We start from the raw sequence: 26,801 nt of genomic DNA on the forward strand, positions 1-26,801 counted from the left end.
CAGAATTGACTAGTTCCTTTAAAGTACTATTTTATTTGGAATTAATTATTATGGTGGATCTACAGACAGAAAACAGAAGTGACTGAAGGCAAGGGTACTTGCAAGAGCTCTTCTTAAATGATGGACGGTCATCGTAGTGTAACTTACACCTGTTCATACAACAGCTGAAATATATGGCAATTATGGCTGGTCTAAACGAGCACAATACCTTACTATTCATACCATCTGAATACTTTCAATAGAAAGTAGTTCTAGAAAAGCGAGTGTTTCATTTATTTGCACCTTCATTGAAAGTCATTTTTTCATGATGTTAACGACTAACTACATGCATGCCAATGAATAAAGGCTGATATTTTCGAAAGAAACTGTTTGGGGCTGTGTCGGTGGGAGTAACGAATTAATTTGAATATATCAACTAAGTTGAAGTGGTAAACCGGCCACCGTAACGATTACAAAAGCTGAAGTTTCGAGCGTTAGCCCTTCGTCGGAGCGAATAGAGGAATTGTGGGTTGTGTGTGCTTTTAAAGGCAGAGAATGGAACTACGTTATTGGTGGGAGCATGGCAACGAGAAAAACAAGAATAAATTAGTGGAATGAAAAGCGTTCGTCGATCCCTGTGGGATTTAGACTGCCGGTTTGAAAGATGACCTTTTGTTCACGATTTTTACGGCTTTCCGTGCTACCTAAGTGTAAGGAAAGACCGCAGATTGCCATATGTTGCTTAGAATGATTAGGTAAATTAAAATGTCTAGCGACTGGTTTCGATGTGTCCTTGTCATTCCTTTCCACGTCTGGAAGGTGTTCACGGAATCGATCACCCAGTCTTCTGCCTGTTTCGCCGATGTATATCTTTTTGCAATAAGTGCAAGTTATGCAATAGATTACATTGGCGGAGGTACACGTGAAGTGATCGGTGATCTTAATGAATCGTTTAGGTCCCGATATTTTATCAGTGTTGTGAGTGAAAGGACACGTTTTGCATCGTGCACGAGTGCATTTAAAAGTGCCTGGTTGGTCATTAGTCTGAAAAGAACTTCTGACCATAAAATTGCCTATGTTTTTGTCACGTTTGAATGAAATGAGGGGAGGCTGCGAAAAGATAGTGCTTGTCTCTGAATCGTTTTGAAGTAATTTAAAGTTTTTAAGAATGATGGATTTAACTGAGTGGTTGTGAGGGTGAAACGTGAGAGTGAATGGAATGCGGTCGGAATCCTCCTTATGCGACGTTTGTAGTGCTGAATGTCGATCAATAAGTTGGGCGCGGTGGTAATCCGCTTAAACGACAGAAACAGGGTAACCACGTTTATCGAAAAACTGACACATTGACTCTGTTTTGTGGTGAAAATCAGAGTCATCACTGCATAAACCAGTTTGTTAGTTTTTAATTTGATAGCGGGCAGTGGGCCGGGTCATCTATAAACACCCTAGTAACTAGTTGAAGACGTGTTAGCCTACGCAGTGACAGTGACAGCAGTTCTCGATGAAATCCTATGCAACTTTATAACAACTTTATTTTCACACAGCTAGTGAATCTGAGGAGCAGGTGAAGAAAGAAGAGATTCCAGGGCCTAGCGACAAAGGTAAAGGAGAGAATAGTTTTGATAAGTTACTCGAGATGCCAAGGCACCCTGTTATTGAAGAATCTCTTTTATCTTATAAGTCACAGGAAAAGCTATAGTGGAGAATTTTCCAAACACATTCGTAAAACAAAAGAATTGGTTGAAGATTGAGTAACACAAGACTGAACGACTGAGAGTTCATGTCTTTTTCATCAAATAAAGAATTTTCTTGAAAGAAGTTTAAGAAGAAAAGTAGGTAATAGTTCACCACTTATGTAAAAGTTTCGAAAGTTCTAATCAAATCTATATAATTGAATTAACACAATCTATTCTAAATGTATTTGCGCAGGTGATGGAGAAAGTAAGCCTGAGCCTAAAGAGCCAACTGGAAAAGGTAAAAAAAAATTAGTCGCTTTTCAGGAACTTTACACTGTCCAACATATCTTGCATTTATTCCCGCCTACAGAACAAGGTTTTTCGTAACTTAACATCCAGCTGAGCCAATTTTCTGGCTTGAAAGCGGGCAGTGAGTCAGATGTATATCAAGGCTCCCGTATCTATATGAAGGCATTTGTGTTAGCCAACGCAGTGAGAATGACTGTAATTCTCGATGAAATCCTTAAAGGAACACATAATTCATTCTAATGAACAACTTTGCTTTCACGCAGCTGGTGAATCTGAGGAGCAGATGGAGAGTGAAGAGATTCCAGTGTCTAGTGACCAAGGTAAAGGAGACAGAGAGAGTGGTTATTGATTAGTCCTTGGGAGGTTAAGGCGCTATCTTAATATTATCGAATATTCAGGTTATGTGCTGTTCCTTGTGATCCACCCACAATTCTCGCTCACTTTGCAATATTACAAGTATTCAAATGAACATAATTCAATAAGTACATTTCTTTTTTCAATCGTACTCGTGCAGATCAAGAAGGTGAAAGTACACCTGAACACAAAAGACCAACTGAGGAAGGTAAAGACAATGATTTGCTTTTTAGAGACACATTTTAATACGCTGTATAACATGTGTTATGAGCTTCACAAGTAATTGGGTCAATTTGCTGGCTTAATAGCAGGCCATGGGCCGGGTTTGTTCTGCAGACCAGTTATTTACATTCATTTGCCAGCGCACAGAAGAACCGTGACTGTAATTATGCAAACTTGTAATTGATAACTTTCCTTTCACATAGCTGGTGAGTCCAAGGAGCAAGTAACAAGTGAAAAGATCCCAGTGCCCAGTGACAAAGGTAAAGGTGATTGCGGTTTTGATTAGGTATTTAAGATATTAAACATTTTTTGAATTCTTGAAGCATCTTTTTTAACTTGGTAATCACTGGATAAATTCTGGTGGAAAAATTGGTCAAAGGTCTAATAATTATTAAAGAAACTTAAATAGAGACAATATTGAACGATTGAGTACTAAAGTAACTTTTTTCTATTACATCATTTCTGAAGATGAAGAAGAAGAGAATGCGCCTGAGCCTAACATGGACGTCGCAGAGAAAGGTAACTCTCCTTATAAATTAACCACCATGTACTAATTGTGGTCTACACAATGCTTCATAAGTTGACGTACAATAAAAAAAAACTGCTAGGTGGCTATTGGGCTGCACTGAGGAGTTCTCTCGTTCCATATGGTTATAAGTTCATACTTGCGTGTGGTCCTTAATTTACTAACCAGCTTACTGATTGACAATCTGGTCAACTGACTACCTGGCTAGCTGACAAATAAGCTGTGAGATTAAATTAACTAGCTGAGCTGTAGCTGAGTGACAAAGGCTGACTATCTGGCAGATTGTCCGCCTGACCAGTGGGCATGGTTATAGACTAACTAATTTATATTATGGCTTCCTGGACCAAGGTGCTTATTATACCGATTAACGGACTGCCGGCTCGGCAGATCAAGCAACCAACTGGTTTTGTTTTCAATAATTAGTGTGCTTTTTCCCTTTGTCTCAGACATTTAACAAGAGCCAAAAGCATTACCATTAGTATGGACACCTCGAGGGCTACAGAATAATTAAAAGATTCAAGGAAAAGGGAAAATAGTTCTTGAGTAGGAATCTATATTTACTGTCTATGGCAATATCTCAGTCAGAAAATCTGTTTTTAATCTCTTTTTCTTTAATCAGTTTAATGTTTACATTAGTTAACTAGTAAGCTTGTTGTCTGATATCTTCCTTATATGGTTACATAGGTAGGATATCTAAGTAGGCGTATAGTGGCAGTCTAACTTCGTTTCGTTTTGTTGTGTTTGTTTTTTGTTTGTTTGTATTTTGTGTTTGTTTGTTTTTGTCAGTTGTAACATTTTGCTATGTATATGTTTTGTTTGATTTTCTGTTACGTTTTTTGTCACTTGTAACATGTATGTCCACCTAATATTCAAGTCTATTACTCTTAGCATGTTTCTATAGACCATAGTTCTTAGACCACATTCAAACCTAAAGGATAAAGGGAAACACAACGATATCACGGGTGAAGCCAGTCTAAAATCCTGTACAGCTGGTTGTACAATTTGTCTTTCGCCTGTTTGACTCTTAAAACATAACTCTTGCAAATTTTGAAACAAAATTTGAAATTTCTCATGGTACAGGCCTGCAACAAGTCGAAAAGCTGGCTACGCTCCCAATATAATAAGACATTTCAGTCTGCATGCTGATCTATCCATTGAGGTTATTCCCTATTATCAGTAATAATACAGCTGAGTAAATATATTGGTTAGAAATGCTCCACCGGTTTTAGGCTTAATGTTTGGCTCATTACCATGGTAATTTTTTAGCTTGTTCAGAGCTTGTTCTCAGTTTAAAAGGGATTCGATGACCTGATTACTTTCCTTCCACACTTCTATCTCAGTTTTTCCCAAAACTGCGATTTCATAATAGGACATGAATCATGATAGCTGACCGAAGCAAATGTTTAATTAACGCTTATATTAACTTTCGAAAATTCAGTTTCAATGGTATCTCTAGTTTAGAAAACAGGCAAGCAAATATTGAACAAACACCTAGAATTTAATTGGGGGAAATCCGTTAAATCAATTATCAGAAATTTGAGCGGCAGTATAACAATGATCTAAAAGCTCATATCAAGAAAGTTTTTTTACTCGTTTGAGAGAATCACTGGCCCTATAATTGCTTTTCGTTGGAAAGGAAAAGGAAAAAACATCTATGACAAGAACAACTCAGACACATGTACGGGTCAAGACTATCTCAGAATTTTACGTCTCTCTTTTCCGAATTTTTCTGCTTGATACCAAATTTAGATCAATACATGTAATATTGAAAAGAACAAAAAGGGTTACAATAGATGTTCTACAATAGTAGAACATCAACGCGCTTTAATAAGAATTATCAGAAGTTTTTCTAAATTTTTCCGCTTGATACCAAATTCAGATCAGTACATCTAATATTGAAAGAATACAAACAGGCTGATGATGCGATCACAATAGTAAAACATCAACGCGCTTTATAAGAATTATCAGAGATTTATCAGTAAAACAAAGATTTAGATAGCTCATATCTAGAATTTTGTTTAAATCGTTTAAGAGTAATTCGCTTTCAGATTGCGTTTTAATCGTTGAGAACGATGAAGCATCTAACATTTGACAAGAAAGAATTAGACAAGTGTACCGGTCAAAACATCATTCACAACATATTTGGTAGCAGGCTGCTAATCTAAATAGTTAATTACTTACAGATTACGTGTCAAATTGTTACATTTCACAAGTATCTTTAATTAAAAATTACAAACTAAGGTAAAAATGCAGAAAAATTGAAAAACTTACTGGTAAAGACGTTACTTATGAAAGACTTGGTAGATATAAAATGATCTAAGTAGCTCATTTCTTGAATTTTTGTAACTCTCATGAGGACATTACGGTAGTTAAAGGTAGAGTAACGTCAGTTCTGCAATGTTTCGACGTTTGTCATGAGCGCAGATTATAAAAAAGAAAGAAAAAAAAAAAAAAAAGAAAGATGTTTGGGTAACGAGTAACAACGGCAATTTGAATGGTTCATTCCCACAACTGGCATGAGAGAGTTTTACGCCATTTAATTTAAATTAAACTAAATGAATAAAACCGATGAAAGTAGACAAAAAAGGAAGAGAAAAACAGGAAAATATAACGGGTAAGACGTCGGTTGTTACAGATTTTTTTATAGAATACGAATGATCTAAATAGCTCATTTTTAGAATTTTTAACTCGTTTACAAACATTATAATCATTGGGAGTTGCAGTGACGTCTCTCACTTTTTTAACATTATTCGTCATTATTATTGATTTTAACCATAACACAAAAAAAAAAAAAAAAAAAAAGAAAAATAGGTATTTGGTAGCGTTTTAAAGTCTAATTTTGTAGTTCATTTTTAAATTTTTTTTAACTCATATCGAGAATTGTAGTTCATTGTTTATGTGGTATTCAAACTGTTTGAAAGCTTTGTTCAAACGTGTTCATCAAACATGACTAGTTTACTGTAAGAATATCTTTGAAGCAAAAGTGGCATTTAGAGGAAAGTGACACCAAGTTAAGATTTATTGTAAAGCGAAGCCTTCAATAAAACATCTGAGAGACCTTACACATGAGTCCGTTCATGGTTTACCCTTTCGGAAGTTTCGAAGTCTCGCTTCAATTTCATCCACAGTATGGATTATGTGTAACAATGGCCTGTCTTAAAGTGAACTGATACAAAAATGATTTCTGTATCTCTTGTCCTAAGCGCGCCTTGATCGCACTGGGTGAGGGGGTAGGTAAATGGCCTGGGTGAGGGGGTAGGTAAATGGCCTTGAATTACTCATAATATCGAACATTCGTTTTAATAAATTATTCTGTTTGAATGTTTCTTAATTCGAAGAAAGGCGTCACCTCTCTTCTCCGAGCCCAACAGCCGCTTTGCCTCTAAAGAGAACAAAAAAAAAATGCCATGAAAAGGTTATTTCACAAATTTAATTCCTTCGGAACACAACTACATTAATCTATTTTTTTATAATGACACATTCCAATAAATTTAAAGGCGCAAATGTTTATTTCTTTGAAAATGGTATAAATTGGTGGGGCAAGCTAAGCTTTGAACTCCACCTCAAGACAGAGGTTTTATCACTTTAATTTGTACTTTTGACATGACTGTAGAATAGCATGGTATGAGTTTGGTTCTTTAGCGCGTATTGTCGACTACGACGCCTATGCGCTTTTACGAGCGAGTAGAGAAAGACCGAGTCTGGCTGTAACGCAGTTTCTGAATTACTTTATACCACTTCAATGAAAGTATTGTGGCCGTTGCTACAAATGGAGTCCAACAGCAGAAATGGTAATAGAGCTGAAGAACGTATGCGCACGCACCAGATTTTCCCGCAGGAAAACTGATTTTGAGTCGTTTGCCTTGTTGATTTTCAATTCTGTTGCTTCTAGGCGTCGTTTTCCTTGCCGCTTTTGTTTTACAGAAAACTTCAAAAACTTTGTACACCCCTTAAATATTTTCCAAAACAAATTTTCTCGTTTAAAACTTTGGAAATAGGAAAATGTCTTCGACGACAACAAAATGCCTTAGTTTCAAATGTTAGCTCCTTTTTCTTTCCGCAAATTTCGCTAAATTTTAAACCACGTATGCTTGAGCCCGCGTTGTTGACTGCGTACCTTTGACGTGACATTTCGTTCTTAAGCTCTGTCATAAAAGGTCAGTTACAGCGAAGAGGTTCGAGTGGTGACGCCTGATGAAGACGTATTTTAGTCTGAACTATTTATATTTACAGACGTCAGCAAGACAGCGTACAACCAGAGCTATACAAATGACAATAGTTTTCTTCAAAATTTAAATTACATTTTCTCGGCTGAAACAATACCTTACTAGATGAACTTTGCAAGATAAACAAGTTAAATAAAAATCAGAGCTGCTACAAATCTTCAGCATAGTTTCTAATGAAGCGGCTATAATTGTGAGTAACTTTTATATGTAAGATTATTTTCTTCCGTGAGAAAAGGCCCGGGAAAACTCTGTTTAATCGTCATAAAAAATAGTTCTCGTTGCGCTGGGAGTTGAAGGACGACGAGACGAGCTTGAAGGTCTTCTTAGGTTTTTCACTTTAACTTTCCTCTTTGAAAGCATCAGTGCCTAAAGAAAACAAGAAGTAAAATGAACTAGAGAGGAAATTTCGAGAAGTGTTCGTTAGCCGTTTTTGCTCTACCAATATATATATATATATATATATATATTTAAGTAAGAACTCTGACTAAAGTAGTCCGGTTATAAACTTTAACTGAATTCTTGGATGTCAATGTTAAAAAAAAACACATATGCTTCTTAGCTAAAAAAAGGATAAGATTAAATTGGTTTCCGGGATGTCCCACGTGCAACTTTATCACAGAGATCCGAGCCTTTTATTTTCTCCGGCCAGTAGTCTTTAACAAAGTTATTACACAGTTTTCTGTACAATACCTGTGTTAGTATGGGCCGCACGATCACATTACCCGGAGGCTGCATCCAAGGTTCACCATCTATTTGTACAGGCATCTCTGATTTTAATTTGATATTTATCTGTAATAAAAATCATAATAATGGATAAAAAAGGATCGAAGTGCGTGAATAAAGAGGGTCAGTTTCTAAAGAAACTGTGCTGCTGCGTCGGTGGAGATATTAGAACATAATTTGGTTTTATCAGCTGAGTTGATATTACAGATTGACCACCATGGAGGGTGTTTGAAGCTGACGTTTCGAGCGTTAGTCCCTCGTTAGAGCGAATGGTGGAATTGTGAGTTGTGTATTTTCTATACAGAGAAATGGAACTACGCTATTGGGGCAATTTTGCTGTCTTTGAGAAATTTACTCAGGCTCATTAACACCCAACTGCACTCGAAATCGTGTCATTGCCTATACTTATTGGTTACTTGGGCAAAATACCCTATTTTTCCCTAGCCGATGTTCGAAAACCAGAGCTCGCGCTCTTTCTTCTCAGGGGAGAACGAAAAAGAATACCCACGTGTAGCCGTAGCCGTACTCTTCCCGCCCCGTGGAGAAACAAAAGGGAGGGTACGGTTACACGTGGGCTTGGGGAAGGGTGGAAATCATTCTTCGCCAACATGGTAATGTGACAAACAAGAATGACAAGATAAAAATAAGAGAGAATAACTGACTTATGGCTGCATTAGTTTACTGGATTACAACGAGAAATCTTTACCTGGGCTCCCTGTGCCAGTCGGATACCAGTCCTGATTCCACTTTGAATTTGACCCTATAAGTAAAAAAGAAAAAAAAAAAACACTCATCTTCATATTCACTGCTAAATGAAAACGTTTCCGATCCACATACGTAAGAAATGACAAGGCTGGGTACAAAAAATAAGGCAGTTAGTAGTGAAACATCACGTGGTGCAGATTGGAGAGAACTGTATAGAGAATCCACCTGCTGATGTTAGGGCATAAAAGGCAAAGCCGGAAGTGATTCTGACTTACCATGTGCATGACTCCCTGAAGTCCAACTACCTCTACAAGACCGTCACAGTGACAAGCTGAGGCATAACCCTGCAAACAGAGTCAGCAATTCTCAATTACGAGTCGAAGAGGAATCCGGGATCGCATCTGTTTTGATTAACTTTGCTTTGTGATTGGTCCAGATATCTCAAGTCACCATCTGAACTAATCAGGAACAAAACCAAAACCACCGTGTTTTGGTCATTTGCAACATTCGTACACACAAATGATGGCGTTCTCGTTGGCTACATGTACTTGCAATTTTGTCTTTTCTGGTTGGCCCTTGTGATTACTTCTGTGTAGGTGTTCTTAAACGATATATCGGTCGGTATATCGGGCGAGAGTTGGTCGATACTCGACCGATACTCATTTGAGACTCGGTCGATACTCGGTCGCGACTCGATTGATATATCGGCCGAGATGTATGTCGGCAGATATAGCGATTGTCTCGACTGCGTGTTTTTAAAGACCTCACTTGCCTGGGACAAAAAGGACAGAGATCAATGCTAAATTCAAGTCGTATTACATACATCTTCTTTGTCTGGTCCCCATGCATCCGTACCTGCTCCCCAACTAGTCGGACAAAAGAAATTATAAAAAATTAAAGGGAAAACTAAATACAAATGAAAAAAAAATCCCTCACGTGTATAGAAGCGATACTCGCACCTGAACTGCTACCAATGAAAAATCAGAAAAGAAAACTTTAAAGTTCAACTTTAACTAGATTCGAACCCATGCCTTCCAGCCAGATACAGTCTGGGTGCTACATCCGACCGGGCTGCAAAGTCACATGACGAGCGCGAGACAATTAGGCCATTTTCGATTTATTAAAATGCTAGCATGGCTCTGAGGCTTGGGGTATACAACTAAAGAAATTGATTATTCATCCCTCAACCTCGATGTTGTTCCTTTGTTTTGTTCCCCCAATCCTGGCAGCCAAGTTTGAATTTTGATATATCGAAAATGGCCACTTTTTGTACCTTCTTCGTTCCCGTAAAGGAATCAGATTTTAATGAAATGAAATACATCGTGTTGACCTAAAATAGTACTATTTTGACTTCAGGATGAAAACTGAGCATCTTAAAATTACGCTTTGAAACCGATTCTTATCTGTTTTCTCAATCCACTCAATTGGAAATTTCACCACTGCAACACTGATTCGAATTCTTTTCACTGACTTCAACTTCCAGCTTTCACTAACCTGCCTATGTTAAGAATAACAATTCCTTCTAGTGTTGGTAAGTCAATTTTTTTGCCATCAATCTGTAGCGAAACAGAAAATTAGAAATGAAAATGCTGAGAAACGAGAGAAAGATAGATCACTGGAACCGTAAGGAGTACAACAGGAAAAAAAGTACCAAGGGATACTCCAAAAACCATCTCATTCGGGCGTTAAATTTTTAAGACAAACGCCTTCAACTACTTGGCGTTCAATCACTCAGTGTTGAATACAACTGACAAACGATGATGATTTTAGGACAACACTCAATATTAAATGAGTTAAGTTTGTAAACAAGACAAACACCTTCCCAGTATAGAAGCTTTTAACGCTTTCGCAAAGTGAGGCTACTGTAACTATTGCTATTCCACCTGATTGTGATGCTAATTCATCGTAGATTAACATCCTCCCCCTTCCCCTTTCGCGGGATTTTGTCGGGTTTATTCGGCCGTTCGCTGTGGGTAAAGAGACGCTTTCTAAGAATACCGAATTCATCCCATGAAGGCAACCATGTAAGCTATTCCAATATCTACGTTCTACAGATTAATCACCTCTATTTCGACTTCGTGAGTAAATGTCCGCGAGTAGCCTTTGACCATTTTCTTTATCCCTGCTCTAAAGTAAACTCCTTTGTTATGAAGCCTGAAAAAAGAAAAATCACAGAATCGACGAACTCTTACTTACAATAAATCATAAAACGCAAGGTCGAAGTTTTCTAACCTATCCACTTTCAAAAGCGCTTACGAAGGAAGTTAAAATCTATTGGACGTTTGACTGCTCCGTGTCCGTTAATAACCTTTGGAGGGTGGGAAGGGGGAGGTAGTCTGTAAGACATCTAAAGTGATAAATAGAGTCGGGCACGCACATTCCCACAGATGAATTCGAAATACAGACGACAAAGAGAACAACTCAGAAGACTATGAAACATTTGTTATCAATTGCAAGTGCCATCCAATAGCCTTAGCAATCAACACTGTTCCTTAAATCGAGCGGATGTAAAACTACTGTAACAAGTAGATTTACTTTTTTTGCATCCTCACCTGCTATGGAATTTATCAGGTGCTTCCTCTCTCTGAAGATGAAAATCTAAACAAAGCTCAGCTCCAATTCCGATGCCAAAGTAGTTATTCATCGTAAAAATACTAGGATCGTCCTCTCTTCCTCCCATCGAACCAAGTGCGCTGTCGTTTGACAGTGTGTCAGGAACGTTAGTGTCCACGGAGTCAAACATGACACACCATCTATCAAGAAACACTTCGTGAGCCTGTTCAATGGCCATGAGTAGCGATACAGGACTCTCGCCGCCAGAGTAACCACTTCCCCAATGGAGGATACGAGAGAGATCATTACCTGTACGTTTACAATCTGATTTAGTTTCCCACACATTATCTATCCACTAAGAAGAACACTAGAGAGATCAGTACATGCAAGCTGAGAATCTCATCCAACTTCCATCTCAATCTGTATCCACTAACGAAATCTCCACAAAGAAATTATCAATCACGAGAGGGGAGTGGGCGTCAGTCCTTCCCAACAGAGTACAAAGGGGGAAATCTTAAGAATATTAAAATTCCTCATAGGCGATGAGTAATGGCTTGTCCCGAAGTCAAGAGTCTCAGGCAATTTCCAACCTATTCTCCATCTACTTTACTCCGAGGAAGGGCTAACGATTGAAACGACAGCTTTTCAAATGCGTCATAGCGGTTTGTCTATCACTGTAAACCTCTAGTTGTCAACCACGTGCTGGAAACGCTCATTTAATTGTCACATGAAGCATTAAGCTTCGAATAATTATCGCTGATCGTTCGTTGATCTTCTTTTAAATACAAAGGCTGTTGAGGCCTAAACAATTAAACTGGAAAGTTTGCACGACTTTTTAAAGTGTCCATCCCTTAGAAGCACGTGAGGCAAAGTCGAGGCTAGTTTTAGATTTCCATCCAATTGACCAAGTTTGTCGCAAGAGTCTTGAGATCGATCACACAGCCCAGTACAACAAAACCTAGACAAGGCTTTATGTTCGACTCTGGAAAGAAATTTTCTCTAACTCGCAGTTTACAAGAGTCACTTGTAACAATCCACTTACCAGTGCCAAGAGGAAGTACTGCTGATGCAGGTAACTTGCACTTCAACTCTTGAACAACATCATCCAAACACGACAACACCCAGCCAACTGTCCCATCACCACCACAGATCAAGACACGAAAATCAGGAATAGATCTGAAAGCGTAAAATCTAAAACAAACACAATAATCAATTCTAGACCACGGGACAAAGATGAGAGAAGAAAACAAGGCTAGTAGCATTGGGTATAAAATAGCTCTAACTGATCAAGATGCAACTTAAACGACAAAATTAGATTTGTATCACAGTGACTTAATATTTGTTATGTAAATACACAAATCAGTTTTCGAACTGCTACGTACTTAGTAATGAATAAACTTCAACTTCAATTGCAAAAAACAGTTTTCTAGATACGAAGGGCAGGAGTTAAACATACCCTAATAATGGGCCCCCTTCTGTGAGGCTGTACACTTGATGACGGTTGAGCAGTCTCTGGAAAGCTGCTGACATGTCGGCCCCCTGACCACCTCCACTTCTGGAGTTAACCAGTACTAGAAGGGGTTGGCTTCCAGGGGGGAACAGCCCAGGCTACAAGAAGGAAGAAACAAAAACGACAGGATAAGCATCACTCCTTTTTTGATTCAGGTCAATCCTCTTTGTTTTTAGCTTTTTTTTTTGACTACTTCCAGAAATACTCTAGAGAAAAACCTTTGCTCTTGAATTTGCAGCTACTTACATGAATAGTGGGTAGGACTCTCACAAACAGCTCTTTGTTGTCCATAGTGGAATTTTTTAATTTATTTACAGCATCGGCTGCTGTGTCAGCGGCAGGAAATAACACAAACACCATACCTGGAAAGAGTTACAATGTCAACATTGGTGACGTAATTAACGGTAAAAAACTACAAAAACAAAAGAAAAAAATAAACCTCCTCAGTCGTCATTGTCATATGACCAGCTTCGCGAGCGAGTGTTTTTATGCCATTCCTGATTTCTGATTGACAAAAGCGGCGGTTCTACTCTCGCAGGATTGTCTTTCGAATTCCACAAAGTAAAACTCAATGACTTATCTTTGAGTGATCAAAGATAAGTCATTGATATCTATAAAATGCATTATCTTCCATCTATGGCGTAAACAGATTGATCTCTCCAAAGTTAACATCTATATAAATAACACTCCTGCAACCCGGGTGGAGAAATGTCATTGTATAATTAAATGCAGCCGGTTTACATGCCACGTAATTCTTAGGCAGTCTCGTATGTCACCAGGGAGCAGTAATGGAATTTCAAAGTAAGCATTGCAGTCTGTCAAAACGAAGAAAAGCACGTAAGGTATTAAATATGCAAAAAAAAAAAGGACATAGCACTCGGTCCAAATGCTTCATCAAACAGAGCTAACCCCGCTTTCTTACAAATTAACAATGGGACAAAACCTTAAACGAGTTGAAAGCCAATCAGAACACAGGATTCGCCTTATCTTGCCTACCGGCACTGCCAGCGATATTTAGTAAATAAACGCCTTCGGGCGGCTGGTATGTCGGCTGATAATGTCCGCGGCTGAGAGATTGTCCGAAAAATGAGTATTTGGCCGAGAAGCGAAGCCTTGAGGGCAAATATGAAATTTTGAGGACAATCTCTCAGCCAAGGACATTATCAGCCGACATACCAGCAAGCCAGAACAGGGTTTATTTATTTTATAACCCTTCCATTAATTTCCACATCGCAATTAAACTGCGCGTAAACAAACAAAAAAAGCCAGTGGTGATCTGATGGCGAATGCGCGTGATTGACGCGAGCAAGCAAAAAAAACGAGTTTGATTTCCTTCCATGTAAATAGGAGAACGGATAAGTTGACACTCTTGTATTGACTGTGTTTTTTTATTTTTGCTGGGAAAAAATCGGAGGGCAAGTATCGACGCGGACGGGGGTTATTGCGTGATACCTTTCCTGTGATTTTGCACCACGTGACGTATAGTAAACAATAAAATCGCGCCAAAATCAATGGGTGGGTTATAAACTGTAATAATACTTGTGTAAATAGCTTCATGCACTGAACTTTAGAATCTAGTAGCTCACCATAACTTGGAAACACACTTTTCATCTCACAATATTCCATAGCTGCAAAACAATTACACTCAAACTGTTAACTGAAATGAAGAAAGAGGATGAGAACAACCAAAACCAGAAACCGTCCTCAGAAGATTCCAATGAGCAAGTCATTTGGCCACTAAAATGTCTCTTGTCAACTCGTTCCCAAACCTCCGTTCCCCTTGCAAAGCGGAATGAACGTGACAGGTTGTCAAGCGAACGAGGACTCAGGGGACGAAATTAATCTCGCATAAAACAAAGTCACTTGTCTATAAGCATCTCACAAACAAACAAAACAGAACTCACTTTCTCCTAGAATGTCGCCAATCAAAGTTTTGTATTTACTTGGTTCCAGGCCTACTGGGAGACTGCCAACACAAATGCATACACTTCCCAAGGGTTCTAAGTTTTGCCTCAAGTAGAATCTTGTGAGTTTCATTTTCCTTACAGACTTCTGCAAAGAAAAGACATTAAGTCAATTTTATAGAGAACCTACGATCTTCAGATAAAAGCAATATTTGTTAATATATATCATTAGAAATCACTTTGCACTTATCAAAGAAAGTTATAATTAAAGACAGAATAGCTGGAAGCACGAAATTATATAAAGAGCAAAATTATGGCTATGTAATCCGGCAGAACTTTCCTGGTTCAGTACATTCTAAAAAGAATTCAATCTGGTAAAAATCAAAATCCAGATGGCCATAAATTTGAGAATAGCCACCATGATTGAAACTTTAGAGGAAGTCAATTGGAAGGTGAAAAGACAGAGAAGTGCCTCACTCAGATAATTAAAACAAACAAACAAAAAAAAATGATGGGAGAATTTTGGGAGAGTCCAAAACAAAGGAAGGGGTCAACTTTCGTGAGTGAGAAGGGGAAGGCGATTTCCTGAAGAACGTTCACTCAGTTGAGGAAATATAAAGGTAATAAATGTATTAGAGTCCGTGAAGAAAATGTCATTTACATTGAGAACTTAGAAGAAAAAGTATCAGTCCTCCCAATTGATAGCCTTTACAAAGTTCAAAGGCTTATTATTAATTTGAAACAAAAGCTGAACATTACATGCATTCCAAAGTCCTACTGATTAATAAAAAAATCTTACTTTTCTACTATCCATCAAGGATTTCCACGGACAGTCATTGTGTTCCATTCTTCGTTCATGGACTGATAATTCAATAAGAATAAAAGTGGTGTGAACTGGCAGGTTAATTATCAAAAGTGCTAAATTTGAAATTGAATGCACTGCATGGAGTTCTATGAAGAATTTGCGAGTAATTTTCTACACGCGCTTTCGAGTATTTCTTTCACCCGCGCGTAATTTGCGTGTAAATTGCGTGCAATATGGCGGATTTACAAGCATAATATGCGCGTGTAATGCTGCTATTCTTTCAGTCGGTATTGTGTGCAGTATTGAGTTAATAACTAGAGCAAATGTCCTTTATCCCATTATGACCTCAGTCATGAAAAATAAGTTTACAAAAGTCTACATAACATGGGATATGTTACCTCCTTGAGTTAGGTGTACTTCAGTCAGGGAAAAGTCATTTTCATTGGCACCCTGTGCATAAGAATTAATTTCTTAGTTAAAAAAAAACCAGAGGAATTCCATTCAAACTTCACTCAACCAGTATTTAATTTATTTTAAGTTGCATTAAAAAGCAGTCCTGTGAAACAAAAGGAAAGATTGAAAATGTTCCAAAAGATTGGACTACATAATGAGGAGAAGAGTGATGGAAGTGAACTAGGTGAGAGAAAGGATGAGAGTGAGAAAAGAGAGGGAAGGAAAAGGAATCATGGAAGCGAGAAAGTAAAGGAAAGAGGAAGGGAGCAAGGGACAGGGAGGAAGCAGTGAAAGAAAGGAGGGAGGAATTGAGAAACAATCAAGAGAAGATGAAGGGGTGTGAGGGTGGAGGGGGCGGGAAGGAAAAAAGCAAGGAAGAAAGGGAGGGAGGAGAGCACCTCAAAAATTGATGACATACCGCACTGAAGCTTGAGACAAACCTTCAATCCAAATTTCTCTAAAGCAGCACTTATCACATCTGTAACAGTTGTCTGTGCAGTCACTGGGATTGTCTTAAATGTTCCTGCCGCACTGTATTGGGTATGTTACAAAATAATTTGTTCACTATAATTATTTAAACACCCACAGCTGAGGAAAAAATGCAGTTTTGTCCTTACATGGAGCATGTGGGTGGTTAAAAAGTTGAGAAAAAAAAAAAGGCAATCAGTACACACAGATTTTCAACATTCTAAGAGGGGGATATCTCTCAACTTACCAAAGAAATGTTTAAGCATCAACAAATTATGCAGACGGGACTGATCAATTTTCATGAACTAGAGCACTGCACGTACAGGTATCACAAAGGTCATGGTTTCAAATCCCACAGGGGCCTGAATTTTTTTCAGGGCTTATTTCCACTACTCTATAAGTAGGGTTTATTACTACCAGGATCACTTTCCTACAAAATTGAAGACTTCATAATCCGGAGTACTTTGAATATTTCTGCCAGATTCCTGCAAAATCACACCAATCTCCCAATATGACATAACTCTCAGAGACATGGGCTTGGCCCTTAGACCCCAAAGAGTGACAAGCATCTACTTCCTCCTCACAGTACCCCCCTGAGTCACACCTTAAGGTCACGAGAATATAGAAAATGATCACCAACTAAAGAAGCTATTGATTGTTAAGCAAATTCTCTTTGTCAGCACCACGGGAAAGTTGTACAAAACAGTATGGAGAGTAGGTAATTACTGATGTCAGGGTATAAAAGGGTTAAGAGTATGGCCTGATTCAAATTGATCCTTTTGATCCTTTCACACCATAATAGTTCGTTTGTTTATATTTAGCCGTGATTCCTGTCTTGTTCTCGTTGATTATTTACTTCTTGCGCAACTGTACATATTTGCGTGACAGGTTTAGCGATCAGATTTCATTGTGTAAGGGACGTAGTTCTTTGAGAGGTTTATTGTTGCAACGCTACTTGTTCGCTAAACGCTACTTTCCTTTTCACCGCCACATATCAGCTACCTATTACCGCTAGGAGCCAGACTAAAGTAAGCCATTATATTTACTTGATTGTTATAGTTAGCTTCATTATCTTAATTGGCATGATTATCTTTAGCGCTTGTGTATTTACGCGATTCTATAACACGTGCGTCTAGATTAAGAAGTCCATCCACAGGCGTCGGCTCATTTAGGTTCCTTTCTTTGCTTTCTAGTTCGAACCACAACAAATCTCACTGCAACAAGACCTTACCGCTATGTAAAGCTACAAATCGAATCATCTATCTATCATTCTACAAGCCGCTGCCCTTTTACGCTATTTCAATTAAAGTTTACGTTGTGCGTTACAATTGTCTGGTCTCCAAATTCGTCGCTTACGACCCTCGCTACACATGTGACCTTTCGGGGTTACACCTTTTAATGACATAAACATTGTACCAGCCAATTACAATTTAATAATGATCATAATTACATTTACTCACTTTATCATTCCAGGGTAAACTCTTATATATCCTTTCCGTCTATCTGCACTCTGCAGTGGGGAATTGATTAAAAAAAATGAAAAGAGAACAATTTTAAATGTCCAAAAGCAAGAACCAATTGCTGACTTGTAACCTTGTTTACAAGAAAAATATTATTTAAAAAAATTAATAATAAATTAAAAATTTAATATCATGATAGGAGGACAGCTGGGAAAGGGAATGGCTAGTAGACTCAGAATAACTAAAAAGCTAATCAGGCTGGGTAACATACTGGTTAAATCAATCAAACAGTAATACTTAGATTTTGGGTAGTTGACTACAAATGAAAGAAGAAAAACAAAAAGGAAAACAAGAAAAAAAAGTGTGAGGTAAAAATAAGATAAAAAAATAATATCCAGAAATAAATTAACATGATTATTACCGTAATAATTAAGAAGAACACAAAGTATTACATACACTGTTACAGTTACTGTTGTAGTAAAATGGACATATCCAACAATATGAACCCTTTAACCCTAAGAGTGATTAGCATCTAATTTCTCCTTACAGTAACACCCTTGACTCAAACGTTAAGGTTAGGAGAATAACAGAAATGATCAACCACTAAAAAAGCTCTTGATTGTTAAGCAAACTCTCCCTATCAGCAATAAAGGAACTGGCTAAATCTGTCCACACTTTTAAAAAAAACTCTTAAAGACGCATTTTTTTAGTAACTAAAGGCTTTTTACTCTTAGCTCAGCTTTTAATATTTAATACTACACATGATGTAACTGGTATCTATTACAAAGCATTGTTGTAATGATGTAATTAGTATAATTATATTTCATGCATTGTTGTAGTGATATAATTAGTATTTATTCCATGCATTGTTGTAATGCACAGTTGATCATCCCGTCATGGAAACTGCGCAATATAAATTCACAATTTTATTTATTTCTATTTTTTATAGAGAACAGTATGGAATATGCATACTGATGTATGGGTGATGGGGTGTAAAGGGTTAGTAGTAATATCATGTGATCTAGTTAGCATCTGACTGGTTTAGGAGAAGGTGCAAGATAATTATACACGGTATATCGCTCAATCCTCTACTAAAAACCTGTCAATGTGACAGTAATGTAATTGAAACCACATCAACCTGAATATTATTTAGAACACTTCCTTGGGCCAATATGTCATGACTACAATCCTACCTTCATTCGAAGGAAGATTAAAGGTTTGGATGAATTTCTTTCAACAAACTGATGAGGTTTCTCTTCAGGATCAAGGGCACGCTCATTATCTTTACACAGCAAGAGATAAAATCATGATAAAATTAAAACACCAAAATATGCTGGTTCTAGAAGACTTTGTAGAAAACAAAATGCACCTTGTAAACATGGATTATTTCAATCACATTTTTAAAAGAAATCAACCTTTTTGCTCATGAGACTGATCAAAAATTAATTTCTCCTTACAAAAAGTGATATGATGACCAGCAGAAAGGTGGGGAGAGGGAAAAACAGTCATGTAAAACTGACGCAGATTTCAAAGCAGCTTCTCAAGGATAAAGTTATAACTAAAAGAATATAAAGCAGACAGTGCATGAAGAGAATGGAGATTTTGAACTTGAGAGTCCTTGTTATCTCACCTTCATCAACAGCTCTTGCAAGGTAATAATTGCTGGGATCATCTGTGATGTGAAATTTTTTCAGGGCTTCTTCCTAAGAAACCATGGGAAAAAAAATAAACAATAATCCTAAAATTTGAAGCTGCAATTTATAATACCATTTTGCTAATAATTTAGTCTACATCAAGTACTTTGCAAACTGCAGACCCCACTGCCAAACCATTCACCTACCTCAGCTTTTTTAGAAGTAAATTCTGGTCTTGTTTCAACTATAGTTTCCACAAATTTATCAGAGTGTTACAAGTTACACCTGAGTTGCATACTCACTAGAACATTGCTGGCTTGAGCTGTCCTTGGAATCACTATGTTTTTACAAAGTTTTGGATCTGTTAAGTTGCCATCATAAATCTTTAAATAAGTTTCATCTATTACAAGGAATGAAATTTCTTTTATTAGTATTAATTATAATTATTATATTACTTAGCATGTATAAACATCATTATGAGGTTCCATGAATACAGAGGTTGAGGGAAGAACTATACTTGCTACAAATCAACACATCCAAACACAGTCAGGTAATAGTAGGTAATAGCATGATTTGTGGTCACCATGGTATTTTGCAGTAATACCACATTCAAGTGATATTCCAAAATTGTCCAAAATACCACATACCGTGAAGGAGTAAGTGGTATTTGGAAAATTTTGAAAATTAATATCAATAAATTTGGGCCAGTATTATTGACAAATACCACCCATAAGTCTTGCTATTATTTGTTTATAATAAAAGTCAAGAAAATTTTGGTAATGCACATACAGGAGACCTTTATTTTGTTGCAATTGGAAAGACAAACACAGGCGTCAGCATTCATAACAATCTTTCCTCACCGTGTTGTCATTGGTAACCTTGTTATACCATCCATTTTTGCCATTATACCAAAATTACATTGTAATGGTGAATTGCTGTCAACCAATTAAATCTCCAAAATTTCTTGCCTTATATATTAATAAGTGATAAACTCATACCTGCATCATGATCAAAAGATAAACTGCTTGTGTCTGTATTATGGCGGGGCGGGTCATCTGAGACTATACCATCATCATCGTCTACCATACCAGTCTGCATACCTATGGATGATAATTAACAATTGTTCCACGAGTGCACATTGAATGTGAGATGATAGATAGCCAACGAGGTGCGTAGCACCGAGTTGGCTATAATCATCTCATATCCAACAAGTGCAAGTGGAATAATTGTTTTATTAAAAGAAATGCCCCCAAGATGTCAGATAAATCTTCTCGACTTTATTTTGTAGGAAGAAACCGGATGTTACAATGTACAGATATTAGATTATGGTATATTGGCTCATATACCATAATGGCTAAGCCAATAAAAAGTCTTGAATTGCATTATCCAATGATCCGGTTTCTAATAATAAGTTATTAGTCTAACAGATAAAACGAGGGGAGAGAAGAGTTACAAGCCTGATGGGTCACCATTAAATGAAGCTCATCCCAGCTTCAATATAAAACAAACAGAAGATTTCAAGTCACTCGCAGTACAAAAGGCATGTAATTACAGGGCTCAACACTAACTGTAGCCAACTAGCCACAGACTAGTGGAAATTCAGTTTTGGCTAGTGGTTTTCAGTTTCCACAGGCCAGTTTGGCTCATAAAACAAACTGAAATTGTTGTAACAAGTCATCTAAGTTGACACCAGCCACTTGGCTAGTAAGTTGAAAAGTTAGTGTCCAGCCCTGAAATAGCTTGGCTTCCTCTATTTCAAATGCTGAGTCTTCAAAGGCCACACCATTGTGCAACAATTATTTGCCATTTTCTCCTAAAAATTTGCTGCTACACATATACACTCCAGGGTTGGAAGAACTACCACTAGATTCTGATAGAAGGACCACATGTCTAGGATCAAGTTAAGGGGTGAATTATACCATTGACTGATCCTGACTTAATAATTGCCCCTAGCCTACGCCTACCTACGCATATCACTCAGCTGATTATAACATGAAATCAACACAGAGAAACTGTTCATGAAGACAAGACATAAAAAACACCATGATTATCATTTCATTCCCATGCATCCATGTAAAACAGTTTTTAACAACAGCACTTTGGTACCTTCCTTCCTCACCTCTTGATGTAGCAGAATTGCACCTGTTCTGAGAACAAGACCTCCACAAGGTGACATTTGGCATTGAGACAGCATATGGTGGTAACAACAGCTTGTGAAGATAACCAAATCCACATTCTTTGGGTAACATAAATTGACAAGAGCTATGAGCCTGTAAGTAATCAAAACGATGCAAATTACACAATCATGTGCAAGTGCACATAGCAGGAGTATTTAGTACATCTCTCCTTTAAACCATGATCTAATTGCTACATGACTGTGTTTCATATATACAGGGAATCTGACAGGATGCGGTGGTGCGGATTCGCATAATTCGCCTATTTCCCATCCTCCACATCCTTGGGGAGTTTTTCTGCATAAAACTAGAAAATTTCTACATATAAGTGAGTGAGAAAGCAACTGCCACCATCCTCAGAAGCAAAAATAGTGAAAAGATTGATCATTTTGAAGAATTAAGTTATTCACCCAAAACAGTGATGAAAACATGCCTTTCGTTCATAAACAATTTTAAACTGCCAGGCATTCCATGCATCTTCTGGTGATGGGCCTTGGTTCTACTTTTGTTTTAACATTTTGGGACCTCTGGTGTCCAGTTTTCCTCGTCCGATTTACTAAGCTTCGGACAAACTCAACAACAAAAACTATGACAAAACTACATTGAACGAAGACATACCTGTCCACGAATGGCAGCAAAAGGTCAAACATGTCATAAAGGACTAAAATTCTTGGTAAGACATTAATGTGTATTTTATATGTTGGAAAAAGCCAAGGGAACAACTTTATTAATAAAGTTTCAGAAATTTCCGCATAATCTAGTGTCTTTTCTGCATAATCGTCACTTTCTTCCGCATGATATTTCTAAAAATTTCCACATCATTTTCCATTTTTCCGCACCCTATCAGATGATCTGTATATATAATTATACCTTTGATATTTAATAGATAAAACTACCTCATTTAACAACCAGTAGAAACAGATGTAGATCATTTATATTTTCCAAATGATGTATTCATGGTAGCAAATCTATTAAAAATTGGCATTTTATTTATCAATAAGTAAAATGATTTACAGAAAAGCAGAAGCGACCTATTTTTAGCCACAGATCCCTATAGGAATGAAAGGAAATGAGATCATAGTCTGTTTTATAAATAGCAACAACCACCAAATTGCAGGCACTCACCATCTGTCCACACCAGCTACATTTGACACTTGCCAAACACTCCACACTCCCACAAGTTTGTTTACAGTGCACACACTTTGCATTGGGTGGTAGATTTCCTTCTCTCCAATGATGAGCTTGCCGCACAGATTGCTATTGTCAACAAACTCATTATGAACAACTAATACCTGAACAAAAAGTTTCCTTCCCAAGGAAGACCATGAATAAGTTCCTGTCTCCAAATTAGATTTTGGATTCTTGTTGGCAGAAGTGTTTCTCAGCTTTTTGCACAACTTATATATATCCATGTAAACCAGTCCTGAACAGCATTTTACCCCAATATCAGTCTCCAGTTGTTTGAAAATTTAGCTGTAACAATTCGAAATAATTTCACTGCACATGCATGCAGCATCAACAAAAAATGTCAGCATCTGCAGTACCCGCACAAACACACATAAAAAATAACTGCATGGGATTTTGCCACAAGAGTGTCTGTCAGGAGAGTTTGGAAACTTATATCTAAACAAAGCAACTACAAGGAAAAATGTTTGTCAATATATATAGTGGACAGAGAGTTGACTTGGAGTATTATACCTTCTGTATGTGAGGTACATATGAAGCACACTTCTTGCAGTCACTAACACTGAACTCTTTACACTCCTCGTGAACAAAATAGTTACAAACTGCAATGAAGAAAGTCAGAGTAATTATTAGATAGATAGATAGATACTTTATTATAAACACCTTGCAGCCATGGGCTGAATTACGGAATATTTACAAGTACAGATGATAAAAAGGACGTGTAAAATATTACAACTTCGTCGTTAAGAAAGAAGGAAAATTATCTACATCTTATTAATATGGCTAAAAATAAAACTATTCTTCAAGCGCTCGGTTTTGCATATGGGGAGAGTGAAATCAGTTTTGCGCCTCAGTGCGTATCTACAACTCTTCCTTTGGGGGAGGAGGCTGTGGAGTCTATGGGTGGGGTTACGGACTATCTCGTCAAACAGGTTGGTTGAGATTTTTTCCCTCCTCTCGTGAAGTTTCGGTAGGCCAGCCGTTTCTAGTGCTACACAATATGACAGGTTAGGATAGATGATTCTGAGTGCCCTTCTTTGGATCCGTTCCAAATCTTCACTGATGTAGTTTGGTAGAGAACGGTGGAATACAGGACTTGCGTATTCCAAGACGGGCCTAATACATGTCACATAGAATTGCACAAGTTCGCTTGGTGCAACTCTGGATCTCTTGAGTTGTCTCAAAAAGTAGAGACGAGAGGAACATTTTCTACTTAGTTCAGAGGTGTGCATGTTCCACTTTAAATCGTGGCTAATGGTCACGCCTAGCAATTTGGCACTGGTGACTAGTTCAAGGGGTTTGCCATTTATGACTAGGGGTTCAAAATCGTGGTTGCTGTTAGAGAATCCAATTCGTAGTTCTTTGCACTTGGCCTCATTCAGTTGGAACCCATCGATACTAGCTTATCTTGAAAGGACATCCACAGCTTCTTGGAGTTTGCTCTCACTGCCCTTAGTAATTATTTCGGAACAAGATGTGTCGTCCACGTATTTCCACAAGTCGGCTGGGGAGTCTAAATCGTTAATCATGATGAGAAATAACCAGGGACCTAATTTTGTTCCCTGGGGGACGCCGGATGGTACAGAGCGCCATTCAGAGTGACAATCTTGGGCAAGTTTGACTCTTTGTTTCCGGTTCATCAAAAAATCGACAATCCAGCTTTTGGTTTGACTCGGAATATCATATGTTGCTAGTTTTTGAACGAGAACACTATTGTCGATAAGGTCAAAAGCCTTACGGAAGTCAAGTAGGGCTACTCTTGCCGTGGCACCATTTCCGTCGGTGTTAACAAGCCAATTATGCGTCATGTTGACCAGAGCATGCGTGGTAGACGATTTGGGAATAGATCCGAATTGGCGAGGGTCGATACTCCGTAAGACGGCTGGTTTAACTTTTTTCTCAACGATGTGGTCTTCAGCGAGTTTGGACAAGATAGGCGTGAGAGAGATGGGACGGAGGTGCTTGTTAATATCATTAATGGGCCTTTGTTTTGGGACCGGGACTACGTCAGCCTCTTTCCAGGAAGGCGGAAGGCGGGATTTTTCGTGGAACGAGGAGTTAAGGATCACAGATACTGGTCCCGCCAAGAGATCAGCGTTTTCTTTTAATAACCATACCATATTATAATTATCAGTGAGAATATAAATCGAATGAAGCCTTTAACACTGCTGTAAAATGTAAAAATGTTTCATAAATCCGAGCTTTCGCCGATCAACGGCATCACAGGGATGATGATGCCGTTGATCGGCGAAAACTCGGATTTATGAAACATTTTTACCTTTTACAGCAGTGTTAGGCTTCATTTGATTTATTTGTATATATTTCAACAATGCTGCTGAAGGACAACTTGAACAGATTATATCATATAAGAGATTAGAATTCAAAATATGTAGCACATCTAATCTGATCCATTGTCACTTTCATGGAAACGATCATTTACTCGACTCAAGACGAATTCTATGCTGTGCCGTAAGTAGCTCTTCAATAGATCCATTACCATTGGCAGAGGGCAAATAATCGATACCACATTATTGCCTCATGTAAGAGTGTAAGGAATCAAACGAACTCCTCATGTAATGTAGGTTGAATTATAGCCCCTCTTGAGTGGACAAATCGAAACGACGAAACGACATAAGGAAACGACGAAACGACATAAGGAAACGACGAAACGACATAACGAAACGACGAAACGACATAACGAAACGACGAAACGACATAACGAAACGACAAAACGACGAACCGATTTGGCCGGTGACGAGTCGGACTCGTAAAACAACGAGTCGAAGAGGCCAGCCGACGAATCGAACTGACAATACGACGAAACGAACTGGAAGTTCGACGAGTCGAACTCGGAAAACGACGACTCGACATAACGAAGCGACGAAACGCCAAAACGAAACGACGAAACGAACACTTTGTCCAGGATCTACCTTCATATTCAAGTTTCTCGTTTGCTGCACTCACTCGTGAGATATTGAGTGGAAAACAAGGAGAGAAATTAACAGACCAAATCAACAAACAACCATGCATTATTTTGTTTATTGCATAAACACCATAGGCATTTACTGACAAGAAAATACAGCAAATGACCTTTGAATGAGAATGGAGAATGTAGTTCCTTTGATTTATCAACCTGAGAGAGTGGCGTGAAAGGCGAGTGACGTGTCAGAAGCTGATTGGAGATATCAAACAAACGTAAAAACTCTCGTACTTTTATGACACTTACAAGGGCTGGAAATCCTTCCAAAACACTGCAGTTTTGATAATAAATAATATTACAGTAAGATCAATTGGAAATAAGTTTTATGACCGAAAGATCAAGCATGAAACTTCATTATTCGAATTTAACTAGTGTTAACCGGTTGCTATGCAATTGCTTTACCCTTTACACCCTGACCTGATATCAGAATACATGTTCTCTTTACTATTCTCTATACATTTCCTATGGTGCCGATGGGGAGAATTTGTGTAACAATCAAGAGCTTCTTGAATTGGTGATCATTTCCTTAATTCTCCTGACCCTGAGGTGTGATTCAGGGGTGATATTGTAAGGAGAAATTGGATACTGGTCACTCTTAGGGTTTAAAGGATTCATGTTAAACGAAGAGTGTGCAAGCATTCAAAATGAAACAATGGAGTGGTAGTTTCAAAATTCTCGCTGAATTTTGATTTAAAAAAGTTAGGTATAAAAACTTCCAAAAAAGGAGTAAAAAAAAAAAATTCAAAGAGGAACTCGAAAAAAAGTGTTTCATTCCAAAAATAAATCTTATACAAGCACTTCAGCACAATTTGGAACACCTACCTGACAAATATGGCTTACCGCGGCGACAGATCGCGATGTTCTAGAGGACGAGAATAAATTCAATGACTGAGTTTACACGAAGGAAGATCTTTCTCAACATCTGAAGCATACTCTAAACAATTTGAACCATCTT

General features: G+C 37.9%; 2 protein-coding genes across 2 annotated transcripts; one reads left to right on the forward strand and one right to left on the reverse strand.

Annotated features, from left to right (window-relative positions):
• Window positions 1-50: 50 nt before the first annotated feature.
• Window positions 51-6,128, forward strand: LOC148739627 (uncharacterized). Its single transcript, XM_088749517.1, has 8 exons — window positions 51-78; window positions 1,524-1,580; window positions 1,909-1,953; window positions 2,228-2,284; window positions 2,479-2,526; window positions 2,744-2,800; window positions 3,009-3,059; window positions 3,513-6,128. The coding sequence occupies exons 1-8, from the start codon at window positions 51-53 to the stop codon at window positions 3,518-3,520; spliced, it is 351 nt and encodes a 116-aa protein (XP_088605643.1). The 3' UTR covers window positions 3,521-6,128.
• A 354-nt stretch (window positions 6,129-6,482) lies between these two features.
• Window positions 6,483-24,986, reverse strand: LOC148739628 (diacylglycerol kinase theta-like). Its single transcript, XM_088749518.1, has 25 exons — window positions 24,314-24,986; window positions 23,380-23,468; window positions 22,807-22,938; window positions 21,627-21,777; window positions 20,506-20,607; window positions 19,810-19,907; window positions 19,504-19,576; window positions 19,067-19,155; window positions 17,874-17,923; window positions 16,386-16,476; window positions 15,891-15,942; window positions 15,487-15,548; window positions 14,688-14,835; window positions 14,370-14,411; window positions 13,030-13,145; window positions 12,730-12,881; window positions 12,316-12,464; window positions 11,273-11,582; window positions 10,784-10,874; window positions 10,215-10,276; window positions 9,544-9,586; window positions 8,996-9,064; window positions 8,722-8,775; window positions 7,983-8,081; window positions 6,483-7,658 (listed from the first exon to the last, which is right to left on the reverse strand). Exons 1-25 carry the CDS (start codon window positions 24,984-24,986, stop codon window positions 7,545-7,547), a joined length of 3,111 nt encoding a protein of 1,036 aa, XP_088605644.1. The 3' UTR covers window positions 6,483-7,544.
• Window positions 24,987-26,801: the final 1,815 nt, after the last annotated feature.

This window comes from Stylophora pistillata, chromosome 2, assembly GCF_964205215.1.
Source record: "Stylophora pistillata chromosome 2, jaStyPist1.2, whole genome shotgun sequence".
Taxonomy (NCBI): domain Eukaryota; kingdom Metazoa; phylum Cnidaria; class Anthozoa; order Scleractinia; family Pocilloporidae; genus Stylophora; species Stylophora pistillata.

What these genes read in the sequence shown, in the direction of transcription:
- LOC148739627 (XM_088749517.1), top strand. Translation starts at nt 51, where the DNA reads ATGGTGGATCTACAGACAGAAAACAGAA. An exon ending in TAAAGAGCCAACTGGAAAAG is followed by an intron (nt 1,954 to 2,227) that starts GTAAAAAAAAAT and finishes GCTTTCACGCAG; the next exon opens with CTGGTGAATCTGAGGAGCAG. An exon ending in CAAAAGACCAACTGAGGAAG is followed by an intron (nt 2,527 to 2,743) that starts GTAAAGACAATG and finishes CCTTTCACATAG; the next exon opens with CTGGTGAGTCCAAGGAGCAA.
- LOC148739628 (XM_088749518.1), bottom strand. Translation starts at nt 24,986, where the DNA reads ATGGTATGGTTATTAAAAGAAAACGCTGATCTCTTGGCGGGACCAGTA. An exon ending in TTCAGGGAGTCATGCACATG is followed by an intron (nt 8,776 to 8,995) that starts GTAAGTCAGAAT and finishes TTTTACTTATAG; the next exon opens with GGTCAAATTCAAAGTGGAAT. An exon ending in TGCGGCCCATACTAACACAG is followed by an intron (nt 7,659 to 7,982) that starts GTATTGTACAGA and finishes TGTTTTCTTTAG; the next exon opens with GCACTGATGCTTTCAAAGAG.